This window comes from Amphibalanus amphitrite, unplaced genomic scaffold (genome assembly GCF_019059575.1).
Source record: "Amphibalanus amphitrite isolate SeventyFive unplaced genomic scaffold, NRLGWU_Aamphi_draft 000098F_arrow, whole genome shotgun sequence".
Classification (NCBI taxonomy): Eukaryota; Metazoa; Arthropoda; class Thecostraca; order Balanomorpha; family Balanidae; genus Amphibalanus; species Amphibalanus amphitrite.
The window spans coordinates 821,354-845,812 of NW_024881593.1; the positions used below are offsets into that span (position 1 = coordinate 821,354).

The following is a 24,459-nucleotide window of genomic DNA, read 5'->3' on the forward strand; positions in this document are numbered from 1 at the left end:
CTGCACCATTTCGCGATGCTAGTTAGTAACCAATTGCAATGTCCGTGATTGTGGAGTTGTTCTTTTATATTGTTTGTTATAGCTAGTTCGATCGATGTTCTCACCATGGCACGCTGCTGGGACGGTGAAGGGGTCTGGCACCCAACATTTGCTTGCTCGCAGTACTTCAGTTTTTTTATGCTCATTTTTGCATTGTATGTTAAATTTCAACAGAACGGCAAAAACTTTGCCTTGTGACCCTTAAAGCCATTGAATGGTCTTTCTGTCGCTTGTCAGCTCTGTTCCTAGTGCCCCACGTAATCGTTTACACCTCATTAACCCTCGCCCTGGCAGGGGGGGGTCGATGCGACCCCCCCCTAAGGTTTTTCGAAGATAGCGTAAAAACGGCGGCGCGCAGCGCCGCCAAATTTGGCACAGCCTATGGGGCAACCTTTTTACATATGACCTGAAAATTTCAGGTCCGGGTGACCTTGGGTCAGGTCACCAGGTCAGAAAAACCGGTACAAGGTCATGGTCAAATTTCAACTTTCTTTTTGCACCTGTGCAACTCACAGTTTTCGACTGATTTCCTTCAAACTTTCAGGATGTGCGAAGTTCACCGAGTTGTATAACATATAGTTCGGGTTTTTTGAGGTCACTGACCTGAGGTCAGTTAGAGGTCATTGCGTCGTAATGTTAAGCCTATGGGAAAATACTAAATTCGGAAAATACTGGAGATATCCGCTTCGTTCTTTCACTTTTGTGCTTTGAAACCACAGTACTTAACAGCAGGTCACTTGGTGCTTCTTTGTTTGGTGTACTTATCCATGAGTCAGGTCAAATGAGGTCAACTGAGGTCAAATCACATTTTTTCCAATAACTTGGCACATAATGACGCTAGAGCTTAAAAATGGTGTCATTGTGTTCCTGGTGATCAGCCGAATCGAATGATATGCGATATGATGCAATTTGGTTAATTTGAACTTAATTAGTTAATTAAAGTTTACTTAAAAATTAAGAAAAACTTTAAGTACACTTAAGCAAGCTAAAAAGTATATCATTCGACGCGCCTTGACGTGCTGAGTTCACTGGTGCTTTTCTTTTTGCTCTATCTTAATTAGATCAAAAGTTATAAGCGAAAAACTTTTGGCCTGTTTTTAGCGAAATTTTTACATTTATACCCCCCAAACCCCCCTAAATATTGACCTAGAACAACCAAATTTGCACAGGGGCGAGAACTCCATGGGGCCCACCTACCTACCAAATTTGGTGTTTCTAGGTGCCATAGGAGCCAATCGCGAGGGGGGGGGGTCGCATCGACCCCCCCCCCCCCTGCCAGGCCGTGTTATGAAAAAGGCCCTGCCAGGGCGAGGGTTAAGTAGTGCTTGCTATTATAGGATAGCTCAAGGTATTCATTATTTGTATGCATTCAGAATATAGTTAGAGAATCGCTTGCTAGTAGGTAGGTCAGTAACGTTTTGTTCAGTACAATATGCACATCCCAACAACGAATCCTTAATATAGAAGGGAGCCAGTAGAGCGTAGTATGCAGCTTACAGTTTCGGTGGCGCGGTAGCTTCCTCGAGCTTCACATTCTCATCTGTCCGCGGGCGGAATTGAACCTTCCGAGTGGCCACTCTTGTTTTATGGTGGCTATTCTTCCATATCAGCTTTAATGTGTTGCAAGTTGCTCTTCGCCGCGTGAGGTAACGGCGTCGTGAAAAGGTTGTCCGCTGTAACCGTTTGTCGCGAAGTTATTGTGTTCTCCAGGGTGACTGTGCCTTCTCAGTTTTTGCTTTTCTGAACAAATACACGTATTACTTTTTACGTTACGTGTTCGAAATGTGGTACGATTTTAGGATGGGGGTATATTATGTTGGGAGGCATGAAGGCATTTGACCTCGTCTAGAAAGAGATGTGCAGGTTGTTACCGTATCAGCTTTCTAGTTTTATAATACTGCTGCTGATATACCAAACAGAGGGAACGAAGACAATTGACAAATGCCAGTTGACTTCGGGTTTCAGCAAAACTGGCAACGCGGTCGATTGTAATTCCAGCATTTAATGAGATCCCTTGATCATTGATGGTATGCATGCGCCAGTTGCCTGATGTGTTTCATAACAGACCCTCCACCCCCTTCTCTTGCACGTTCGTCTGTCGTCTGTTCGCCGCCAACAGCCTGCGTCACACATCAGTCACCTCGGCACTACACTGTATTTTCGACCGCCGCCAGACTACACACGCCTTAAGTATCAACAGCAACAACAGCTCGGCACAAGCTAGCCTACCGAGCGGCTGGGCCCGGCGCCCCCACCCCACACAGTGATATATCGGAAACGAAGGCACCGTGGCCGGCGACTGGCCGGCGGGACCCAGCGCCTCTAGCGGGGACTCGGGTCACTACTCTCCGGGAGCCTATACTCCCCGGTACGTCTGGCTACCAGGGACCGACGCCGGCTTGGAAGCGGGGCTAACACCCATCTCTCTCGGGGCAGAACATTTCTCAGACAGTCTTAGCGCGGCGAGACTGGCGCAGCGCCGGGGGCGGTAGACGATAGCGACGCGGTGACTACCAGGGCCGCTGCGGCGACCACGAGTTCAACTGGGGAGGTTTGGTGTCGGGTGTGATTTTGAAGTCAAGCCTCGTGAGTCAAAGCGTCGGTGGGACGTTCAAGCTAGCTGCGTGCTGCGCGGGATCCGGTGCTGTCAGCTTCTGTCGCGCTCCCATGTTCTGTGGCTGGATGTGCGGGGTATGTCGGTGAGTCAGGGTTAGTTCGGCGATTGGGGTCGGTTTGGAATGGCTCGATGGTTCATCTGATCCGGTGTGGATTCAGTAGCCCATCTGCTTCGGCGAAAACGACCAGCGATTCTGTACTCAATTGGTCCACGCACGCTACTGCAGCTCAGTTCGTCCTGTCTCAGATGGCGCCACTGCAGATCCCGGCTCTCGTACAGCGCCACTGCAGGTCCCAGCGCCAGTACCAACCACTAGGGCCGGTCGGGACGCCAGGCCGAGGTTACGACTGAGGTTAGGACGTGGAGCTGAGCCGCTGCGGCAGCTGCTGCTGCTTCTTGTGCTCGGAGCCAGCGGCGATGTAGGAGAACACGCAGAGCACCGAGTAGCAGATCTGGTCCGCCTGCGACAGAGAGGAAGGGCCGCGGTCAGAGTGTGGGAGTCCAGCGGGAATCAGCTGTGGCAGGGGAGGGGCAGAGACGCGTCTGGGAGCGAGGGCATATGCTGGCCGCTGGGGTTTTACGGTACTCACGAGACTTCATGAAGACGGTGTTAGTGAAAAATGTTGACATGTGACCTCGATGAGGGGTGGAATTGTCAAGTTCCATCTAAAAATTCAGTAGAGTTCTAAATGATTCGATCGGTTTTAGGTGCTAGGTAAGGGTCTTGTTATCAGCGGGCAGGTCATGTCGGGCCATGGGAGCACAAAGTTCACAGACACTGGGTCAAACGCAAACATTGGGGCACAGCGTGTTCACGGCAGTGTCAGCTATCGTACCAGCGGAGTTGCCAGCACCAGCAGAGCACCGCAGCACCAGTCACCCAGCACCAGCAACATTGTTAAAGTAAGCAAACCAGCCACCGTACCGCTAGCCATCGGCTCCAGCACGCAACCCCACCAAAACAGCAGCCAAAACAAAAATATTCCAGAGATTAGCGTACTCAAACACCCAACAACACATCACCTCGGAACGAATAGCATCCCAGTCAGCATGTTGGAAAGGCCACCAACGCGGTGGATTGCAAGGCAGGTCTGCGTGAAGCTTTCCGAAGTTTCGCTTATCAACTTGCGATAGGTAGAAGCCAAAGCACCGACATTCAAGAACCGAGAGTCGATATTTTGAAACTATTCCGCGTTCCAGTCCCGACCTCCGACTCCTTAGTTTGATGGTCAGCCGGCCGCGCGAAGTCTCGCTTGATCTCAAGACTTCTATACCAAAGGCACGCCAGCAGTCAGCCGTTTTGCGTGAGCCAACACCTCAAGAGTCAGGAAAAACGTGTAACACCCAGCTTGAACGTCAACAGAGCCAGCCAAAGATGCACCACTCCGTCTATGTCGCGCGGCGAAAGACCCTCGCCAGAAAAGGAGAAAGAGCATGACAAAAGCGCGTGCCCAGAGTGGAGCGAGAGAGGAGCCGCGGCTCCGGCGGCTGCGTACGTTACTCTCGCTGCGGACCGGGCTGCGGGCGGTGCTCGGTGGAGCCCTCTGCAGTTCAGGAGACGGGCCGGCGCGGCGGGCGGAGCGGCGCCGGTCCGCCGCCCACCAGGTGGCTGGGGGGTCGAGGTGAGGGCGATGCGAGCGGCGAGCTGGGTGCCGAGCGGCCGGCCCGACCGCCGCACACTGGTCGGAAACGCTCCAGCGAGAGGCCAGCGGCCTTTCCGCAAAAGTTTTTTGCTTGTTATTCCACAACTAGTGAAGCAAACTTCATAAAACTTTGCATACCTTCTCTGTCATATGTAAGCTATCATTTGGATGTCAAGCACTAAATATATGACGTGAATCTGTTAAGTTATGACGTCATAATTGAGTATAATACAGGATCTAGCACTACTTTAAGTCAACAAGGGAAATTGGGAGCTGCTATTCGGGCACCGGGAATGGTTTCATGCACTCCTTGCAAGGTCCAGTGCTTGACTTTAGCATTGTTGACTTTGCGTGACGTCATTTATGACGTCACTAAGGCCATGTAAGTTTTTCGTCAACAACTCCTGATCAGATGGAGCTAGAGAGTCGGGAAAGCCACCATTGGACTCAGGAAGACCTGCCAAATCGAATGATATGCGATATGACCTCCTTCAACCATTTTCGTGACCTGAGGGGCTCCGACCTGACCTTGACCCGAGGTTAACACCTTAACCCTCGCCGGCACAGGGGGGTTGATCATGCAACCCCCCCTAAGGTTTTTCGCGAATAACTCGCGTAAAAAGCGGCCGATCGCGACGAAACTTTCAGTACCCTCGCATTGATCAATTTTACACCTACCCTGAAAATTTCATGACCCTGACCCCAATGACCTTTGACCTGTGACCTCTTTTCCGTGACCATGTTTGGCCGAAATCGCGATTCGGCGTATTTTGGCTCGCATTAGCCGCGCGTTTGCAAGCTTTTCGTGGTTTCAAACGTTCAAACATGTGATTTGATGTTGCTCCCATACATTAGGATGGGTGTCAAGGTCACCTGAAGGTCAGGTCAGGTCATTCACCTTTGGTGACCTCGGGTGACCTCGGTTCACTTTTTCGAGTTTTACATGTTTCTAGGCTAGTTTTTGGAGCTGAATTCTAATTTAGCAACCATTTAAACATTGACGAAGCAGTTTTGGCGCCTTCGTAACATGTTACGAAGCTGTCAGAGGCGGTTGACACGTTTTAGGAATACCCGTCACAACCCCTACCGGTTGACCGGACCTGACCTGACCCGACCTGGTCTAAATGCTTAAAGACATCATCTCTGATCAAAACTAATACGATATTCGTGATCAGCATCCCGGAAAACCACATAGCAGCCACAATTTACGACTTTCTAACAGGTTCCGATTTTCCCGGTTTTCGGGTCATTGACCTGACCTGGAAGGTCACCCGATGACCTAGGACCTTAAAATTGGGTATCATCGGCTTCCTCTCGTGACGGGCAGCAACACGCTCGTTTTTTCCGCGAGGCTCTAGCTCGATCAGGGGCCAAACGCGAGGGGGGTCGTACCAACCCCCCCCCCCCCTTATGCCGTCGAAGGACGCAAAATGGCCTGTGCCGGCGAGGGTTAAGTTGACTTCACCCGAACACCAAGTATAGCATTCAACGCGCCTGAGCTAGACATACACGATTATGCCAAAATCGCGGCAGTGCGACCATTTTTGGCAAAGTAATTAACCTAAAACCGAGCCCGTGCCTTGTGGCACTTACCTGACCTAAGAGGTCACTGGCTGACCTAAGACCTTAAAATCGGGTAGTACCTAATTTTTGCGCCTTATAACGGCACACAAGCTTGTTTTTTTCCGCGATGCTCTAGCTCAATTAGAGGCGAAACGGCGAGGGAGTTGTAACAACCCTCCCCGGTCAATGTAGAAAACCAATCGGTCCGGCCAGGGTTAAATACCGGAATTGTGATCTAATGTAAAAAGACGGCCCAAGGTAACCCGACGTCAGTGACAGGTGTCCTACATTTGCAGCGTCTTATATTCACGAAGGTTTCAATTTCCACTTTCTTCGGCCGAGTGATGGTTGTCAATAGCAAGGCTTTCTAAATGCAAGCCGTAATCGCCACGCGATATGTGGAAGGCTTTTGATGTCAATACATACATAAATGCATACATAAAACGCGCTTTTCACAAAATTCATAAACTCAAGCGCATCTGTTTTTTTATGACCAGTCAACTACGCATGGATGTGTGCAGGCCACACAGGTCAGCGTAAGCCGGGCGCGGTGGCCGAGCCGAAACTGGGGCGGGGCGGGCGGTAGTTGGGTAGGAAGAGCGGCTCCTGCAAATTTTGCGCAAATATGCGCAGTTAGCTTTTATGTTGCCCTGGTGTAAATTTAAATCCTACTTCATCTCACAAAAAATCAGAGTGGAACTAGATGGGACTACCTGTTGTTTCCTTACCTAAACTTTGCAGTTATATTCCAGAATCACTGTAGGAGAGCCTTCATAAAAAAGCTATAGTACATCTTAGTTAGGGAAAAAGTATACCAAAAATTTTGCACTGACCAGTCGGCAACTTCATAACGAACATTTTGATGCATAATATGTGGGATTTCAATATGGTGTCTATCAGCAATAAGACTCTGAATATCCGGCTCAATAAACCTCTTGCTCCGCGTCAGTTTCCGAGTTCTGGGATACCCCATCTTCGGGGGCTGATTACAGCTATTTTTGGTCACCCGGATTAGTTTTTTTGGCCTAAGTATAATAATTTGATCAATTTCAAATCGATCTATATAACAAATAATCCGAAACTCCGGAATCGCCCGTGGCCTCTCGTGAGGGCGTTTCCGACCAGTGTGCGCCGGCGCGCACCCGAGCCATGATCACTCGGTGCAGCTCGAAAGCCACCGCGTTCGCCTTGGGGAGATGGGGGCGGGGTTGGTGTTTGTTGGGAAGGGGAGGGCCGGCTCGGTGACAGGCCACTCTTGGGGACCAGCGTGAAAGTGGTTCTAAAAATGATCAGTTTCTGTACAGAGGACCTCGGGCCGTGTACCTCGGGCAAGGGGCATTATACATTCAACTTGTATAGCTATAATGACGTCAAACAACTGGCTATCATCAAAGGGGCTTTAACTTACCATTGCTGATTTATATTTTCGTTGCAGCATCTGTCGTGTTTTCGGATCTGAAAGAAAGGTTCGCCGTTTTAAATATCCAGCCATGTCACCAATAGCACCTCAGCCATGTCAGCTGACCATAGTTACCGCTGTATGGTTTGATGTACACTCAGTTCCGTTTATAGAAGCTCACCGCGGTAACGTCCAACTGTTACGAAATGACCTTTGATTATTTCAAGCACCCGTCCCTTTCCAGCATCCTCAGCATCACCCCCATGGCCCCGTCAACTCACTGTATTCCTCGAGTACAAAGATGCCTCCCTTCTGGGTGAAGCACTTGCGTATGTGGTCTAGCCGGACGAAGAACTGCAAAGAGACCGATACAGCCGGTGAGGCTGCCGTCAGTAGCGGGATGAGCTCACCGTTACGTCACTGGGCTACGGACGTCACTGGCATCCTGAGATAACAGTGACTACGAGGACGGGCTAGGGATTGGAGGATATCGGATATCCAGTAGTTGTCTACTGAGAATGGGTCCGGATCCGAACACAATAAATGTGCCCAATGATGTGGGAGGTTCCAATACTCAGCTCCCAGATCTCAATGACCGGTCGCCGGTAGGTCGGCCTTCATGGCGTGACTTCCTGCTCACGCATAACGGCAGGGTTTAGGCTCGTTTCGATTTGTAGAAATGGAATCCAAACGAAGGTCCGAAATCCGAATATCCGAAAAATCTAAAATAAAATCCGAAGGACTTTAGGCCTATGTGTCCGCTAGGCGTAGCTTATTGCGAAGCAGTACGAGGCCGACAATAGATTTGGAAAGATTGGATTCGCTGGTAGAAATGATTAGTGAAAACGTATTACAAAGCCTCAAAGAGAGCCTGACATTTTCCAAAAGAGATAGAGGCCGATTTGGGCGTCTTTTGTTAGCTGCGGCACCCTGAGTGCAGCGTTCAATTCCTGGAGGACAGAAACCAATTTTGTTTCGTGTTGGTGATTCGAATATCAAGTCTCTGGTTTGGGCACCTCAGACATCGGCTGACATGGCTAACATTAATATTTAGACAGGGGCTCGGCAGGCACTAAGGACACAGTCGCTGAGAATTCCTCACGGAATCAAACCTATCTTTTCTCCCTGTAGGAGAGCAGCTATAATCTTCTCTTGTCGCCCAGAAAGGATAAAGGTTGTGGTGTTTCTAACTCTGCATAGGAGCTAAAGGGACACACTGGTACGGGGTACACAAAACGACGGCAACACATTGCTCTAAACGTCGGACTAGCGTTCCTCCAAGTAGCAGATTTACACAGTCAACCTACAAATGCAGACACTGACTATAGGTTCAGGTTTCCAGACGGAGGGAAAGGGGAACGCAGATTTACAGTAAACAATGCTTTGGTCACGGATCGACGCAACTCAATTAAACTCAATCACCGCGGGCAAATTGAATCCCTTAAAAATGCGACCGTCTATCATTCAGAGCTTCAAATACAGAAAGCCTGGAAGATCACAGATGAAAGAAATTCAACTACGTAGACAGATTAAACACAGTTCCGGAGCTGAAGCATGACACCAATTTCAACCTTTCTAGCTACTCGACATCAGGCAGGGGCAAAAAAACTGACACATTAAAACGTTCAGTTCTACAAATATCAGGCAGGCATCGTCAGATCACATCTCTAACATCTCTCGTGCGGCAGGGCCGTAACTAAGTAACTGCAGGCCCGGCAATGTGTTTCATGCGGGTGCAATGTGGGCAAATCACGCCGGCATGGGGCAAAACAAGGTGGACACTCGATCCGTGCCGCTGGTTCACCCCCGCGGACGTGAGTCTAACCCGAAGATAGGTCGTCGCTGAACACTAAGTTCATCAGTCTGATCTCAATCACAAGTAACCAAGAATGTTTTTTATAGCATCTTATTTCGGTTTAGGCCTCCCGACCGTGCCGGCCGGGACGGCTCAGTGTAAACGTTTCTGCCCCATGTGCGGCGGGTGATGCGCGGCCGGGCGTGCCTCAGCCCGTGACAGGCGGTGCGAGCAGCGGCCATCACTGAAGCCAGCATGCCACCGGCAGACGGTACCGTGCGCTGGGAATGGCAGTGAGTCGGCCCGGAAATAGGGCGGATAGGATCGGCTGTAATAGCGGAAAAGGTATGCGTTGCCCTTATGAAATTATCCTACTGATATGTTCGAAAATATGGACAACATGGATGATTCGTCGACTTTTTTCTATGCTTTCCGGTCACCTCAGAACCGTTTTTCGATCAAAGTCACGATTAAACACTGCATGGACTCGAATTCTGATAGGCATCTATACGAATGAATGGCAACTCGGTCGGCCAAGTCACTGGACGGACATTTCACCACACCGCAGACCTCAGATTGCGGATGGGGAGTGGGATCGCGTGGTCCGCCAAGGCAGATTTGACTTGCTCGCGGTGATAGGCTATTGCACTTCATTATGCCACAACTTCAATCGATGTTTGGTGTCGCATGCATAAGGGAACTGAAATGGGAACTTTTTCGAATAGTCTATTGATTCAAACTAATATGAGTACAAGGTTGTGCCAAACATCGAGATGCACTTCCTTTACAACAAAGTCGCTTATAGCGACTCAAGGTTGGTCGAATATCTGACACAAGGATGCATTTAACGTCCAACTAGCTACCCTAGATCTACTACACTAACAACGATACGACCGGTAGTTCCCAGCGGAGTCTGCCGTGCTTTCTGACCGGTCCGGCGCGGTTTCTCGGGACGGGTCCAGACAGGGGGTCGGACAGGAGGGTGGTCCCAGGCGGTGGGTGGGCGGGGCGTGCTGTACAGAGGGGCGGGCCAACCGTGCGGGTTCCGCAGGCCGATACAATACGAGGGAAGAGAGTGGAAGCAACTTGAGAGATGGTCACGTGACCGGCGGTCGGCCGGCGCATGCGTGTCGGCCGGCCGGCCGGCGGTGGAGAGCTAGTCTAGTCCAGGGTCACTACGGCGGGCCGGCGGCGGCCCACTCAGGCGCCTGTACCTCGAAATCCTTCACGTGATTGCATGGAATGGAGACGGGCCCGATCAGCTCGGCCTGTTCCGCGGTCCCGACTGTCAGACGGCAATAGAGCGGCTCTATATGTAGTAGGTAGGTCTGTATGGATGGATATAATATAGATAATAAACGGCGCACCTCCTCACATAGACAAGGACCATCTCAAAAGCTCCCCGGCCACTCCTCTCCGCAGCCAGTGAGAGAGCTAGTTCGTATAATAGAGAATGGCAATTGATTGCACATGCAACGAATATATAGAGATGACCGAGCAAGCAAGTTAGACAGGAGAGATCGAGAGGTCCTTGAGCAAGAGCAGAGCATTCCCATTGACAGTCAGAAGAAAAGGAAAAGATGAACCCAATGCAAATAATTCGGCCGGCCATCGCCCCAGCAGCGCGACATTGACCGACGCGGCTGAGGCGATAGCCGGCGCGGCTGCGGCAATGGTCGGCGCTCGGGGCCGGCCGCCTCTCCCCGGCGGCTGCCCTGCCGGCGGCCAGCCTCGCGGGTCGGGCCGGGGCCGCGGCGCGTCCCTGTCAGCGGGCGCGGTGGACCGCGCTGCCGGCCCACTGACCTTCGAGGTGGCGAACAGCAGGCCGACGCCCTCCATGCAGACCTGCAGCAGGCCGCCCTCGCCCGTCTTCAGGTCCTGCACGGGAAACTCGCCGCCCAGCTCGAGTCCGGGCGTGACGCCGGCGCCGCGCGCCGCCGCCCGCTCCATCGCCTCCTTGACGCAGTAGTAGAGGTCCTTGCACTGACGGCAAAACGCGGTGTGTCAAACGGCCGGGAGAAACGCCATTGGACGCTAAATATCCTGTATTTTTAATATCCAAGCTTTAGCTAAAAAGGAGCAAGCTCCCTTAAATTCTAAGGTATGGTTTTGTTTCTATCTCGACTTCACCGGCTCACTGACGCAGCGCTTCCCACCTTTTTCGTGTAATATTTGTGGAGCTGCGTCTTGCCGCCGTTGCGCCGCCACAGGCAGAGGATTTTGTTTTTGGGCGAGTAGGTCATGTTGACGAGTCTCTCGAACCACCATCTGCCGATGATGACGCCGCTGACGCTTCGCAGCACCAGGCCGTCATCGCGCACCTCCATAAACACCAGCTCGCCTGCAGACGTCATCGCCGCGCGTCATCAAATGAGTAGTGTGTTGGTGACAACGGTGATTTGTTACATGTTTAGTTGCGTGTTTTATGGACCATTATTCACCAGCTTTCACAACTTAGCACAATTGCAAGCGTTTACAAATATGATCAACAAGGATATCTACATATACCTGAGTGACATATAAGAAGTGTTTGCGAACAATGGTACTGCAGCATCCAGCATCAAGCGAAGCATTACAGTAAGCCGTTTTTGATTCAACTACAGCAATTAATGTGCTATTGAGACAGACCAGCGCACTTGAGCAATTTACCTACTTGAGACGTGACCATCACAACTTTATCCAGCCCTCAGACTTCCAGGCGAGTCTGCCAGGCCCGGCACCCAGACAAGTGGCTCGCACTAAACAACCAAAGTAATTTGGCCCAGACGACGGGGAACATAATTTGGCCGAGACAAGCCTTTATGACAGCCCGAAATAGACTCATAATGGAGGGCAATTTTGCATTGTCCGAAGTTCACCAGCTCCGCGGAGAGTTCAGGCTAGATGAGATCCGCTTAGCGCCCCGTCCTCTCTCGGGCTCGTGTAAAACCCCGGATGTCCGGCCCGTGGTGAACGGTGAGTATATCAGTCACAGATACTACCGCCTGGGGGTGCTCGGCTTCCGTGCGCTGATAAAGCCAATTCCTCCTGATCCGTCTTATCCGTCTGATACTGTAGTGGAGCCATCGGCAGAGAACACGGAACTACAGGAAACGAATGGAGAATCGGATCAGGGAGGACATGAACCTGAGGCTTTGTAAGGAGTTATCTGAGCGGGGGGGTATAACAGATCCTGTCTGTTATAAAGCAATCGTATTTAGTGGTCTCCAGGGTGTCTATCTGCATGAGACCGAGTCAGATCTCGGAGCCCAGTGACAGGAGTTGCCAGTGCGGAAGGGTATTGGGTGAGACGGTGATGTTATTGGGGTTCAAGGTCGGGAATCGGCATATACCTGAGCCGTCCGTGCCGCAGTGAACGGTGAGACGGTGGTGTTATGGTACAGAGTTCGTATTATAATAATTGACGATGAAAGCGTGGTGCTATGGTTCAGAGACAGGGATCAGCAGCTATACCTGTGGCGTCCGTGCCGCAGTGGACGGTGAAGCTCTGTCGGTGCATCTGACGCGATCCCAGCGGCCGCAGGTCGATGTCATTACCGTGCTGTAAATAACACACACCGATAAACGTTCTGCAGTGTATGGTGCAGTACGCAACTCCACATTCAGCTTATTATAGCTGTCAACGGTTGCCAAGCAACTCAGTGTGATGAGCTGACTGAAACGGCGAGGAGCCGAGTCGCCCGTAGTCTCTGGCAGTCAGGCTGTGCCGCAACGCCCCGGCGCACTGCGGTACAGTTTACCAGTCAGGCATTTTCCCGCACTGCTCCGAGCTGAGACTCTGTTCCACGGCACTTACAACCAGATCGGCTTTTTCGTGACTGGAAAGTTTGACTTATGTGACATCTACTTAGCGCACGCAAGTTGTACTCGATAATTGGCTGGTCTCGTTATCGAAACAAGTTAATTGACAAATCAAAGCGAAGAAACTAAATGAGCATCGAAACTCACCAGGTTTCCGATTTGATCGAGCAGTTCGTTGACCTCCTGACTGTAGACGAGTCCGATGTGACTCTTGCCGAGAAGCCGGCGGATCTTCCGCTTCAGTTCCTGCTTGTTCACCCGCAGCATCACCATGAAGGCCACCAGGTTGTAGAGCATGGTGGAGAGTAGGCGGTCCTCGTCGTGCTCCAGCCGTTTTCGCTCCGTCTCAGAGAGCGAGTTATACCTACGGGGCGAAATAAGCCACGGTCACGGCGGCATTCATGAGCGACAAGGGGATGACATTCTAAGGCATAACAATGAGCGCCTTGCAAGTGATGGCACAGAATGAGGGGATTATTTACATAACAAGGGGTCGGGGCACAATAAGGAATTTAGTGATGCTCAGGAATGGTGGTTGACTTAAGCTCAGCTTTCATCTCAAGAGGTTCCATGAAGACTCGCTAATGAATGGATGACGATACTATGAGCGCTGAGGTTTTATGACGAAACTCGAAAGACAAAAGAAACGTGATTTAATCTCCACGTAACCGTCGCCAGCCGGTATACCTACCTTTCCATCATCTCTCCGGGTCCCTGGTCCATGCCCACCATGTCCCGCTCCTGGGCGACCGCGTCCAGGAAGGCGTCCTCCCAGAAGGCCATCTGGTCCCAGAGAGGACACCGCTCCTTGTGCAGCAGACCTGCCGACGACGCGGGAAAATCGGCGGCTGGTTTCAGATTGTGAACCCAAAGGGTAGTCAGAACAAGAATCATTAGATCTGCTCCTAATGAGAACGCGCTAAAGCAGTGTTGACATTCAAGCGGGGCTCCGACACTGAATAATCCTGGTACTGTAGTGTACGTAAAATTGAATCATTAGTGAGGCTCTTGAGCAGCTACGTTCTCGAGGATCATTAATCCTAACGAGACATTACGCTGAAATAGTAGGGTGTATCTAATTAACGTCGCAAATGGAGCGAGAAAGTTCATTTCAATTTGACACTAAAAATTGAATAGGAAACCACCATAACTCGCAACGCGGGAATGCCCAGGCGGCAGGCTGACTCATTCACTCACCCTCGAACAGGTAGGTCCTGGTGGAGCCGTCCGGGGACGAGGTGTTGGACGTGCTGATCATGCTGCCTGCGTGGTAGCGGAACCCGGTGCTGAAGGACGACTTGCTGGACCACACGCTGCCGGCGCGGCCCCTCGGCCGGCTGCCGTCCAGCTCCGAGTCGCTGACCGTCGAGCGAAAGCTCTGCTGCATGCGCGCCTTCAGATAGCTGGGGTTGGTGATGATGCTGCCGGCGTCGCTGCCGTCGCTGCCGCGCGCCGCCTCGCTGTCGGACTCGGCCGAGGTCAGCTTGCTGAGCAGCAGCTGCCGCTTGTGCACCAGCAGGTCGCGCAGCATGTCCGAGGTGGAGGTCTCGTCGTCGGGACTGCGGAGCGCGTCGTGCACCAGACCTCTCCCGCAGCCGTCGCTGAACACGGAGCCCGAGGAGGACTTCCGGCTGATGTCGGGCGTGACGTCGAGCTGCGGCGGCGGCGCGCGCTGCGGGGAGGGCGGCGGCAGCGGCGAGCCGCGCGGAGAGCTCGGCGACAGCAGGTTCTCGCCGCTGCCGAACGGACTCGAGGCGGCCGAGATGCCCACCGTGGCCAGCGCGGCCGGCTCGCGCACCTCCCGGCTCCAGTAGTGCGTGTGCGCGATCTCCAGCACCTGGAAGGCGGACGCCATGCCGCCCAGACCGTGCTCGCTGTAGGTGTGCTCCAGGCCACTGACCACGGCCAGCAGCAGCTTCAGCATCCCCCGCCATACGTCCCGAGTCACGCAGACGTCGTCAATGTGGTCGTCGGGCCCGATCTTCTTGTCGAGGGTTTGGTTCAGACGGGAGACCACCAGGTTTCGGTAGTTCTCGTCTTCCATGAGCTTTTTGACGCGGTTCAACTTCAGCCAGCCGACCCCCTCGCCCTCCAGCACCTGACTTATTACCTGGTGACACAGCCAGAAGCAGCTAATGTAATGTCGGTGGATTTGACGTCAACGCACATATTGGATAATAGCAATCAAATTGACACAAATTATGGCTTCTGAGAGTCACAGCCCACAGGAAAGCTATTCATAACATTATTAGAAATTGACACGTAGTGCTTCTCTGCCGTTTATATACTAAGAGGAAGTTTAACAGGATCCAATATTCCACAAGTGATTTAATATATAGGATCAATTAATTTTCCCAACAAACTAGACAAAGTAACACGATACCACAATCAGTCTAACCGCCCACCTCCCCGCCATGTCTGACCTCTTTCAGGAAGACTTGATTCTCGGTGGACGTGGTGTTGCGCTGTTCGTACACGGCCGCCGCCTGGCGCGAGTCCTGTCTCTGCACCTGGTTACTGCTGTGCCGGATCAGGGACGACTTCTCGACCATGCCCCGGCGGCCCTTGGGGAACGGGCCGAACGGCGCCGGACGACTGGCCGGCTTCAACGAAGGCACTGCTAACGACGTGGAGCTGGAAGACTGCGACGATTTGCCCGCACTGCTCTTGGTGCCTGTTGAGCAAAGATATGGCGATAGTCTGGTTTTATCCCGTGCTTCGTCCTTACAATTAGCAAAATCCGTCCCTATATCAGCAGTATAATAACCAATAAGGTTAAGCCGGCTTCACAAAGCCAACAGCAACAGCACCCTGTTAAGTGCAAGAGTAGCAAGTAGCAAGAGCAGCAGGAGTAGTGCGATGAGTAAGTGGAAATATCAACAGGATCAGGGTTTCATTTCCCCGACAGGTAAGCTGTCCCAAGATCAGCCCGCTCACCGAATATATCGCTGAACAGATTGGAGGTCTGCTGGGCGATGCCGTTCAGCTCGCTACTGACGTTACTCAGGAAGTCGGTGTTGCCTGCGGGACCGCCGCTCCTCTGCAGGGCGCCCCGCGAGTCCCTCCGACCTCCGTCGGACCCCAGCGACTCCTGGTGACTCAGCGACCCGCCCCCTCCCCCACTGCCTCCACTGGAGTCCCGGCTGCCCAGGCTCTTCAGCGACACGGCCTCCTTGGCGCTGCGTGTGATGTCGCCCAGTCGCGCGCGGCCCACGAAGGTCAGATCCTCCAGGGTGGACTTGCTGGCTGTTTTGGCCGAGCGGGACAGCTCGCGGGCAGACTGGGACGCTTTGTGCACCGAGTGACTCGCCTCCTTCCGCGCCTGAGGAGGGATAGGGGAGAGGTGTCAGGGGATTGGACAGTAGGTAGCTGAGGTAACTGGAACACAGCCAAGTGAAAAACGAGCGGTATTGAATAAACGCTGGAACACAGTTGGCATCTTCAGCACTCAGACAAGGTTAGCACCAAGGCATGTCAATTATATGTCGGATCAGCGCTAAAGCTGGACACCGCCGGAAACGCTTCTGACAACACACCTGACATGATCAACAGTTAAGAAAATAGAATAACGAAATGAATGACAAACCCTGCAACTACCAACGTCAGATTGTAAGCGGATTACCGTTGTAACTGAATTCACAGACCGAATTTACGGACCGTCATGTAGGTAAATGTTTTTATCCTCACATGTCCCAGTAGACTGCCGTCCTCTCCGCTATGCTGTTTGACGACCTCAATTTTCTCGGCCACCTGGTTCTTCAGTTGACCGGTCAGCTGTAACAGACACACAGACATCGGTCGGTCAGCGGGGTTAAACGGTGTCACCAGAGCGATGTGAGAGCGTTCCAGGAAGCCAAAAAAGGCGAAACTAGATCGATTATACACAAGGGTTGAATTCCCGGACTGCTTGATAGCAGCGCTAGGCGACTCCAAAGCTAAATTGCAACGCTGCCTTAGTATTGCGATGGCGATGCAGCGAATGTGAAATATGGCGGAGCTATGGAGCAAGAAGCCCTTATTATACACTTGTACTCACGACAACATAAGTTTCAAATAAACAGAGTTGAAACCACCATTGCTACAACACAACACAAATAACTGAGGCTTGAACGAGACCGATAATAAAGGCATTAATTTTCTAAAATACCGATGTCGTGCAGCACCAAATAAGTATGTCAATTATATGTTAAATGATATTATAACTACTATGACGCGGAAACGGGACATTTCGAAAGAGGTACGCACGAGATCGGTAGTCGGTACTACAAATGAGATGTAGGAACCAGCGAGCCACTGCTACACAATTAAAAATACAACAGCGGGATATAAGTCTACTTACTGCGTGTTTAACTGTTTTCACGCAAGAAATTGAAGACTGTGCGTGTTCCCTGCACTGAACAGCAGTGCGAATGTTTTTAAGTGTACGTTTCGAAGAAAATCAACGGAACGTTCGTATGAAACAGCAGCCAAACAAGCTCCACTTTAGCCGGCCGTCATAACAGAGTCAGAATAACGGCAAATGCTGCGCCAACAGGGAAACTAATCACAGAACAGCGGAATCAGTGTCAGCACCTCGGCCATAGCGCGCTGCAAATCGATGCCTTGCTAGCTGTCTACAAAAGCAGCAGCGGCAACACAAAGCGGCGTTACAAGAATATAAATAATAAAACAAATACGCACAGCCTGAAAAGCAGAAAAGCAGCAGCGGGGTAAGCATCTACAGCAGCGGCGGTCAGATTCTAAGCATCGCAGAGCACATTGCCACACATCACAGCCGCTCCACAGATCAGCTCCACAACACCCATCAGCGGCTCGAACTGCGGACGTGGGGGAGGGGGTCCGCCGGCGGGCCCGTCGGACAGGCACCTTGTCCACCTGCGTCAGCAGGCTCTCCTGGCTGTTGTGGCGCAGACCGCGCGCCTGTGCCGTCAGCTGCTCCAGCACCGAGTGGCCGCCCGACTGGCTGCCCTGCCGGGGGGTGAGCGGCGGGCCCGGAGAGCCCACACTGCCGCCGCTCAGCTGACGGGTCGGCAGAGGAGAGACCTGCAGACGCTGACCGGTCAGCCGGGGACTGGGCGGGACTGCTGGGAGGTTTAGACGGGGACTGGGGCGGACTGCTGGGCGGTTCACTGACTGCTGAATCTGTGCTGACAGCGAGACTAAGGTGAGGGTGGAGACAGGCGAGGTTGAAAGATAACTATGGAAGGTGGTGCTATAACCGAGGAACTAGGAGCTCCTCGCACACAAGCCTTTTCATAACAGTAACTATACTGCAGGGTACTAAATATCGTGCATCGGGGAGCTGAATGAGTTAAGCGATCGGTGCGTTCTACATAAACAAGAATCCACTAGGAGCTGCTCCGGAACTAAGTGGTCAGCTCGGCACGACATCGGACGATCCATTCTTGTCGCCCTGCACGTCACGATCTAATCCGTAATCGAATCTCTCCTAATCCAGTTGACCTTGCCACCACCCACGGATAAACCGATTTCTCCTGTCCGCCACCACACCATTCATCTCACACACGACACATGACACGTCAGTGACGTCACTGGCGACCCTCTGACGCCACCGGTGACGTCAGCGGACTGACCGTTCGGCTGGCGAGGCGCGGCGGCCGGCCGGGCGGCTCTGAGCTGAGAGTGGCGCAGCTGGTCTCGGAGGAGAGGGACGGCGTGGGGCTCTGGCGGCGCGTGGAGATGACGGTGCGCGGTGTGGTGGCCACCGAGGCCGTGTCGGAGTCGACCGACATCGAGTCCAGGCCGTCCTGCCGAGGGGTGGGGGTCACACACGGGGTTATAGGAAATATATGAACGGCATGTCCTTAACTACCATCGCTGACGGTTGACTGTTAAAAGGGGTCATATATAAAACTGAGCATCGATTATGTACAGGCACATGAAAACACAATTAAATCAGAAAGGTAATAAACTAGGTATACATCATGTTATATTCGTAAGAAACGCGAACAAAAAGAGAGCTTAAACGTGATTTAAGAAAACATCGTAAATGGAAGTTAGGCCTTAGCATAGGTAAATGTCACGCTTGGAAAGAACAGGGCAAGCTCAAGTCAGTCACCCGTTGAAAATGTTCCAATAGCTGTGCTGTGTATCTATTTATGTAATCAGCCAAAGCATGTTCAATGGCTATGTGTGCATATCAACATCCAAACCGTTCCGTCACCAAAGCAGAAAGGAAAGACGAAAAGAGACTCGACCTCTCCGTCACCCTCACCACTGCAGCCGAAGCGGCACCGCAGCTCAAAACAAACCCCGTTACCGCCACCCATGCACCCAAAACAAGGCCACCCAAAACAAGGGATCGGACCGCCGTCACCAGCCTCAGCCCAGTCCGCCGATCAGACCAGCCGACAGGTCACTCCACTCGCACTCAGCGCCGCTAACCGCTTGTTTGGAGCTGGAGAATAGTCCGGATACCATTCGGCCCCACCAGGAGCGCTTCGGGTTCCTCTCCCCCGGCGGCGGGCTCTTCTCCACGTCCTTCGACTCTTCCACGGCTTGTCCAAGGTCCTGGTGATCGTCCTCCTGTAGCTGATCATCAGAAGACTGCTCCGGCTCGCCATACTCGGCCAGTGCCGGACAGGAGAGCGTCTGGCTGGGCGGCAGAGAGCGAAACTCTGGCACCGGTGGGCCCTCCGCCGGCTGTCCCCGGCCCGCCGCAGCGCGGTCCTGCATGTACTTGAGGTTGGAGTGGCGAATCATGGCCTTCCAGAAGGCGTCCTGAGCATCCCCGCGGATATGAGAGAATTAGATGGACATAATCTCCAACGCTACAGCCCCAGCGACACAGACCCCGGTGACCGCGGCACTCATAAATAACCCACGCGTCCAAAATAATGAATGTACACTGTACAGCCTGTGTCGCAGCGGCAGTCTGGCGTGTCCTGTGGCAGCATACATCATGCGGCTGCTCATTTAGAGTGCTGAAACCGGGTTTCGGCCATGGCTCGTAACATATATACAATGGTCTCGGCTGATTGAGCTGGAAATCCGGCGCTGTCGGGGCGTGCAATCAGGCCCGGGCCGCCCCTCCGCTGTCGCACATAGTCGCCGAACGTCAGCAGACGGACATTTATGAGACGTAATTGGGTACATTACCCGACAGAACGATAGATCGGTCTAGCGGCTGTCGTGGAGCTCGGACCTTGTGCAAGGCTACCGGCAACCGGTCCTCGCAACGACAAAAGGCAAGTGTATGCATATGATTGTCCGTAATGTCAAAAGTGCAACACCTTCAAATCTGCACCAGTTAATCCTTGATACATTTTCCCCGCGGGCACGCTGTGTATGTTACCAATGTTCCTACATTCCTTCCCGACCAAAATCCTGTATTTTAGTCATCTACAGCGTTGCAGCACTCACCACGGCGTCCGTCTGTATCGGGTAGACAGACTGTTCCTCCTCGTCCTCATCCTCATCGGCCGTCTCGCGCATGTCCTCGCCGCCCTGGGACGAGATGGACGAGCGCGAGGACGAGCCCCCCGAGGACTGGTGCGCCGAGTCCGAGGAGCGGGCCGAGCCCGGCACCAGCAGAGCCGAAGGAGGCGTGTAGACGGACTTGGTGTCTATTCCGCTGACCACACCGCCGCCGGCCGGCTCCAGCACCGCTGGAAGAAGTATGGGGAGGGGTGAGGTTAACTGATTTCGGTGGAGAAGGGGTGGGGAGTGAGTGAGTGAATGAGTGAGTGAGTGAGTGAGTGAGTGAGTGAGTGAGTGAGTGAGTGAGAGTGAGAGAGTGAGAGTGAGTGAGTGAGTGAGTGAGTGAGTGAGTGAGTGAGTGAGTGAGTGAGTGAGAGAGAGTCAGTGAGTGAGTGAGTGAGTGAGTGAGTGAGTGAGTGAGTGAGTGGGAGAAAAAACAGGTCATTGTAAATACAACACAGATCCCAGCACTATACACTGTGTACAGGATAAAATGGAGCTATATAGACACTGCATTGAAAACTGAGCGTCCTGCACATAAGTCAAAGTGTACTACAGCGCAATATCCGCAGCGTTGCATGGGACGAACGTTAAATTGCGTGCCATTGTAACATTGTGTCCGTGCTGTTCCATGTAAATTGCCGTCGGCACGCGTCCGACGCCAGAACGGCCGGGAAACTGTGAACTGCAGCGTGCCAGAACCTGGGCATGAACAATGAACATGCAAGCCACGCTGATTACTTCCTTACTGCTCACTAACGTTTTCGAAAAGGGCTTATAGGAGGCGAAACACCAAATGACAACGGAGGAGAATGTGAGTTCGAAAGAAGATAGCACGACATGAGATGAAGCATGGCAACTTTAGCTGCGGTCCTATTTGGAGAATAAAATTAAACAGCCGAATGTTGGAGATCGTAACCACTCGTAACAACTGTAAAGTATTTCGACTCAGAGCGTTATCAGTTAACGGATAAAGCTACCTTCGTTTTGAGCCTTGGCATAGAGTGGAGTCTATTATTATCATCGGTAGCTGAAGTCTGATGATCGTTAGACATGGCAGGGGTAAACAAAACGCCGCAGGCATGTATAATAATCCAAACACCGTAGTAGGCACTAAACAGTCATATCCCACAGGTGGATGGAGAAGAAAACGAAGCATAAAAGAACCACCACATCGATATAATTATGTAAATGAAGAACAAGATCAAAAGTCCCTGGATCTCATGCAAATTCCGGCTGTAGTTCAATAATAGATGGCTACGGCTCCAAAAGCAGATTACTTATTCGACCCCACCAGCAAGCACAGTGCAAAGCCTACCCGAGCTAGATCCCGCATAATCAGACAGAATCGCAACTCGGACTAACGAGGCTAACAACGCAGCAGTTGAAAATTAGCGCGATTAAAACTCGAGCTCACTTTCCATTAACCAGTTTCAGGAAATAATGCACGGAAAACAACCATGCGCCATCAATCATGTCCAAAGACAGCACTCAAGTTGCATGTGGCTCAGTACTATCGCAAATATCACGGTTCCTTTTCTGATAACGAATCGTGAAGTGTAAAACGCCGAGACCTCGTCAAGCATACCTACGATCAAAGCACATATTTTGAGTGCACCAGCTTACAACGCATATGTAGGTACGTAATTAGAACATTTGCTATGCCGCATTAATAGGTATTAGATCGGCCTAAGGAAGTCGCATTCCATTTACGAATGTTCAGTCGCAGCATTGTGCACCTCCTGGCACAACCCTCTACTGTACTGACTCTGACTCCCCCCACCCGCCATCCCGACTCACCGGGCGACAGATCGGAGAGCTGCATCTCGGAGACAAAGTCGCTCAGAGACGAGTACGAGCTGCTGGAGGACGGCGCGCCGTCCGAGTCCGAGCCGGACTCGTCCGTGGGCACCGCCTCCGTCTGAGAGGTAGCGGCGCGCACGGCGGCGCCCAGGCTGCCGGCGTCACTCCAGACCGTGAACCGCACCGCCTCCAGCTGGTGGCTGTACCACTTGGCCTTGTCGCCTGGAGGAGCGGAGGGTGGGTTAGGGGACGGATGGTGGCTACTTGGCCTTGTCGCCTGGAGGAGCGGAGGGTGGGTTATGGGCCTGGTCTGGCAGAGAGGAGGAGTGAAGGAGAGGGTTACCTTCAGCTGGTGACTGTACCACTTGGCCTTGTCGCCTGGTGGGGTGGAGGGAGGGGGGGAGGTCCCTAGCTTGTGGCTGTATGTATGTACCACTTGGCCTTGTCACCTGACGGGGGGGGGGGGAGAGTAAGGGTTAGGATTTTCAGCAGAGCTGTACCACTTGGTCTTGTCGCCTAAAGGTGGAGCGGAGGGAGGGTTAGGGCCGAGTACGGCGGAGAAAAGGGGAGGGTTAGGGGACGGATGGTGACTGTACCACTTGACCTTGTCGCCTGGCGGGGCGGGAAAGGGTGGGGTAAGTTATGAAAAGGTAGTGACAAAGGTAGGTCACATGACCCAATCACAGGCCAGCGCGGTAAGCCAGGATAAGAAATAGCCGTCAGTCGTCAAATTAAACAAATGATCAAAGATCAGGCCGGAGACCAAGGATAAGGTACATTGCAACTTAAAAGTCTTAAAGCAAGGTCACAAGGCGGTAGGGGACCTGAAAATCACTCGCTTCCTTCCACGGGGAGGATGAACTCAGTCTGACGTCACTACGAAGCTCGTTCGGCCTGTGTCCCATTCGGCGCCGGCTTCGATCGATAGTTAATAACGTCCCGCTAATTATCCCCCGTTCCACCAGCAGCGGTTCTCCGTACCTACCTGCCGCCCGCCTGAAAACGCAGCTACCCGCTCCACGTCAGCCGCAAACCCCTTACACGCTACAGCCCAGCTCCCCTGCGCCTCTTTCTCAGCTTCTGCTCGGCCGGGACTCCGCACGGTGCCCGTAACGAGCGAGATGCGACTCCGAGCGTCCCCGGCGGCGGGATTAGCCGCGCGGCTCGTGAGCGGACTCATTTGTCCCGGTCCGGTCAGGACAGCGGCGGCCGAGCGGCAGAGAGGAGCGGTCGCTAGGGGCCCCCCGGTGTCGGGAGAGGCGGGCAGGGTCGGGGGAGGCGTGTGAAGTATGAAGACGTCGGCACTCGGCAGTGTGGCTGATAAAGAAGGTCAATTAGGCAGTTGGTAGGGATGTCAGTCAATCCCAAGAGTGATGAGAGGCTGGGGTTAGGATGGCAGCGAATAAACAGTTTTAGATCTTTATCTTTGCGACGTGAGCAGCCTTTAGCTGATAGCGGGGCTTTGATAGATGACACATGCAACATAAGTATGTTTCGTTCTGAAGAAGAGGCGACTCACCGATCTGGGTTGGATCAAACACGCCCGTCTGCACGCGCAGGAAGGCCGCGTTGGTTGGGGACAGCGCCCATTCGGCCAGGTACTCGACCGCCTGAAAACAGACACGTTACGGCGATCACAGACTATCATCAGTACAGTTGACAACAGGGGACCGTCGTGCACGGCTATATAAAGACGGCAAAGAAAAACTGACAGATGCGATCGCTGCATTAGCTGCATTAGCTTATATAACGGAAAACTGAAGCCGAAATTAGTTCAAATCAATTCTAGCAGATCGGCTTGGCAGAAACGTGCCTGTGTTTTTTTGAAACCAGAGAAACTAATATGCTACCTACCAGTATAACGCCTTTTGGGGCGACAAACGGAGCGAGCGAGAGGGTGGGACTTGCACGTGCGAAATTGCGAGGGGGTACCTCCAACTGACTTGTGCACGGCACCCTACTAACTGGTCTCTAGCGATGTGCCAAATTTGGGCACAATCGGCCCAGCCGTTCTCGAGATCTGGAAGCGGCACCCTGCACGTGCGCACGTGCAAGATGGGTCCCAACTGACTTGTGTACGGCACCCTACTAACCGGTCCCTAACCGTGTACCAAATTTGAGCGCAATTGGTCCAGCCGTTCCCGAGATCTGGAAACGACCCCTGCACGTGCGCACGTGCAGCAGCACCCCAACTCTGGCACATGTATATGCAGTGCCTAGTGGGTGCCTACCTACATGCCAACTTTCAGCGCAATCGGCCAAGTAGTTACCGAGATATTGCAACAATTACAAAACTGACACCTCTTCGTTTTGCACGTGGCACGTGCATAAGGGGTCACCCACATGCATCGGGAATAGT

General features: G+C 52.6%; 1 protein-coding gene across 11 annotated transcripts in view; it reads right to left on the minus strand.

Moving 5' to 3' along the window:
* Nucleotides 1-2,175: 2,175 nt before the first annotated feature.
* LOC122380473 (MAP kinase-activating death domain protein-like) overlaps nt 2,176-24,459 on the minus strand; it is a 63,456-nt gene continuing 41,172 nt past the window's right edge. For 2 of the 11 annotated variants that reach the window (XM_043363643.1, XM_043363641.1), the window contains 19 exons: nt 23,620-23,710; nt 22,098-22,322; nt 20,241-20,485; nt 19,263-19,598; nt 18,452-18,625; nt 17,724-17,900; nt 16,545-16,631; nt 15,795-16,179; nt 15,281-15,531; nt 14,055-14,967; nt 13,549-13,678; nt 13,005-13,221; nt 12,510-12,597; nt 11,213-11,397; nt 10,860-11,039; nt 10,271-10,279; nt 7,543-7,615; nt 7,271-7,317; nt 2,176-3,117 (listed from right to left, as the gene is read on the minus strand). In XM_043363643.1, coding sequence (XP_043219578.1) covers nt 3,010-3,117; nt 7,271-7,317; nt 7,543-7,615; nt 10,271-10,279; nt 10,860-11,039; nt 11,213-11,397; nt 12,510-12,597; nt 13,005-13,221; nt 13,549-13,678; nt 14,055-14,967; nt 15,281-15,531; nt 15,795-16,179; nt 16,545-16,631; nt 17,724-17,900; nt 18,452-18,625; nt 19,263-19,598; nt 20,241-20,485; nt 22,098-22,322; nt 23,620-23,710 — 3,921 coding nt within the window. In that variant the 3' untranslated portion in view covers nt 2,176-3,009. The remainder of the gene's footprint in view (nt 3,118-7,270; nt 7,318-7,542; nt 7,616-10,270; nt 10,280-10,859; nt 11,040-11,212; nt 11,398-12,509; nt 12,598-13,004; nt 13,222-13,548; nt 13,679-14,054; nt 14,968-15,280; nt 15,532-15,794; nt 16,180-16,544; nt 16,632-17,723; nt 17,901-18,451; nt 18,626-19,262; nt 19,599-20,240; nt 20,486-22,097; nt 22,323-23,619; nt 23,711-24,459) is intronic. The other 9 variants (XM_043363648.1, XM_043363646.1, XM_043363652.1 and 6 more) reach the window with 7 other exon arrangements.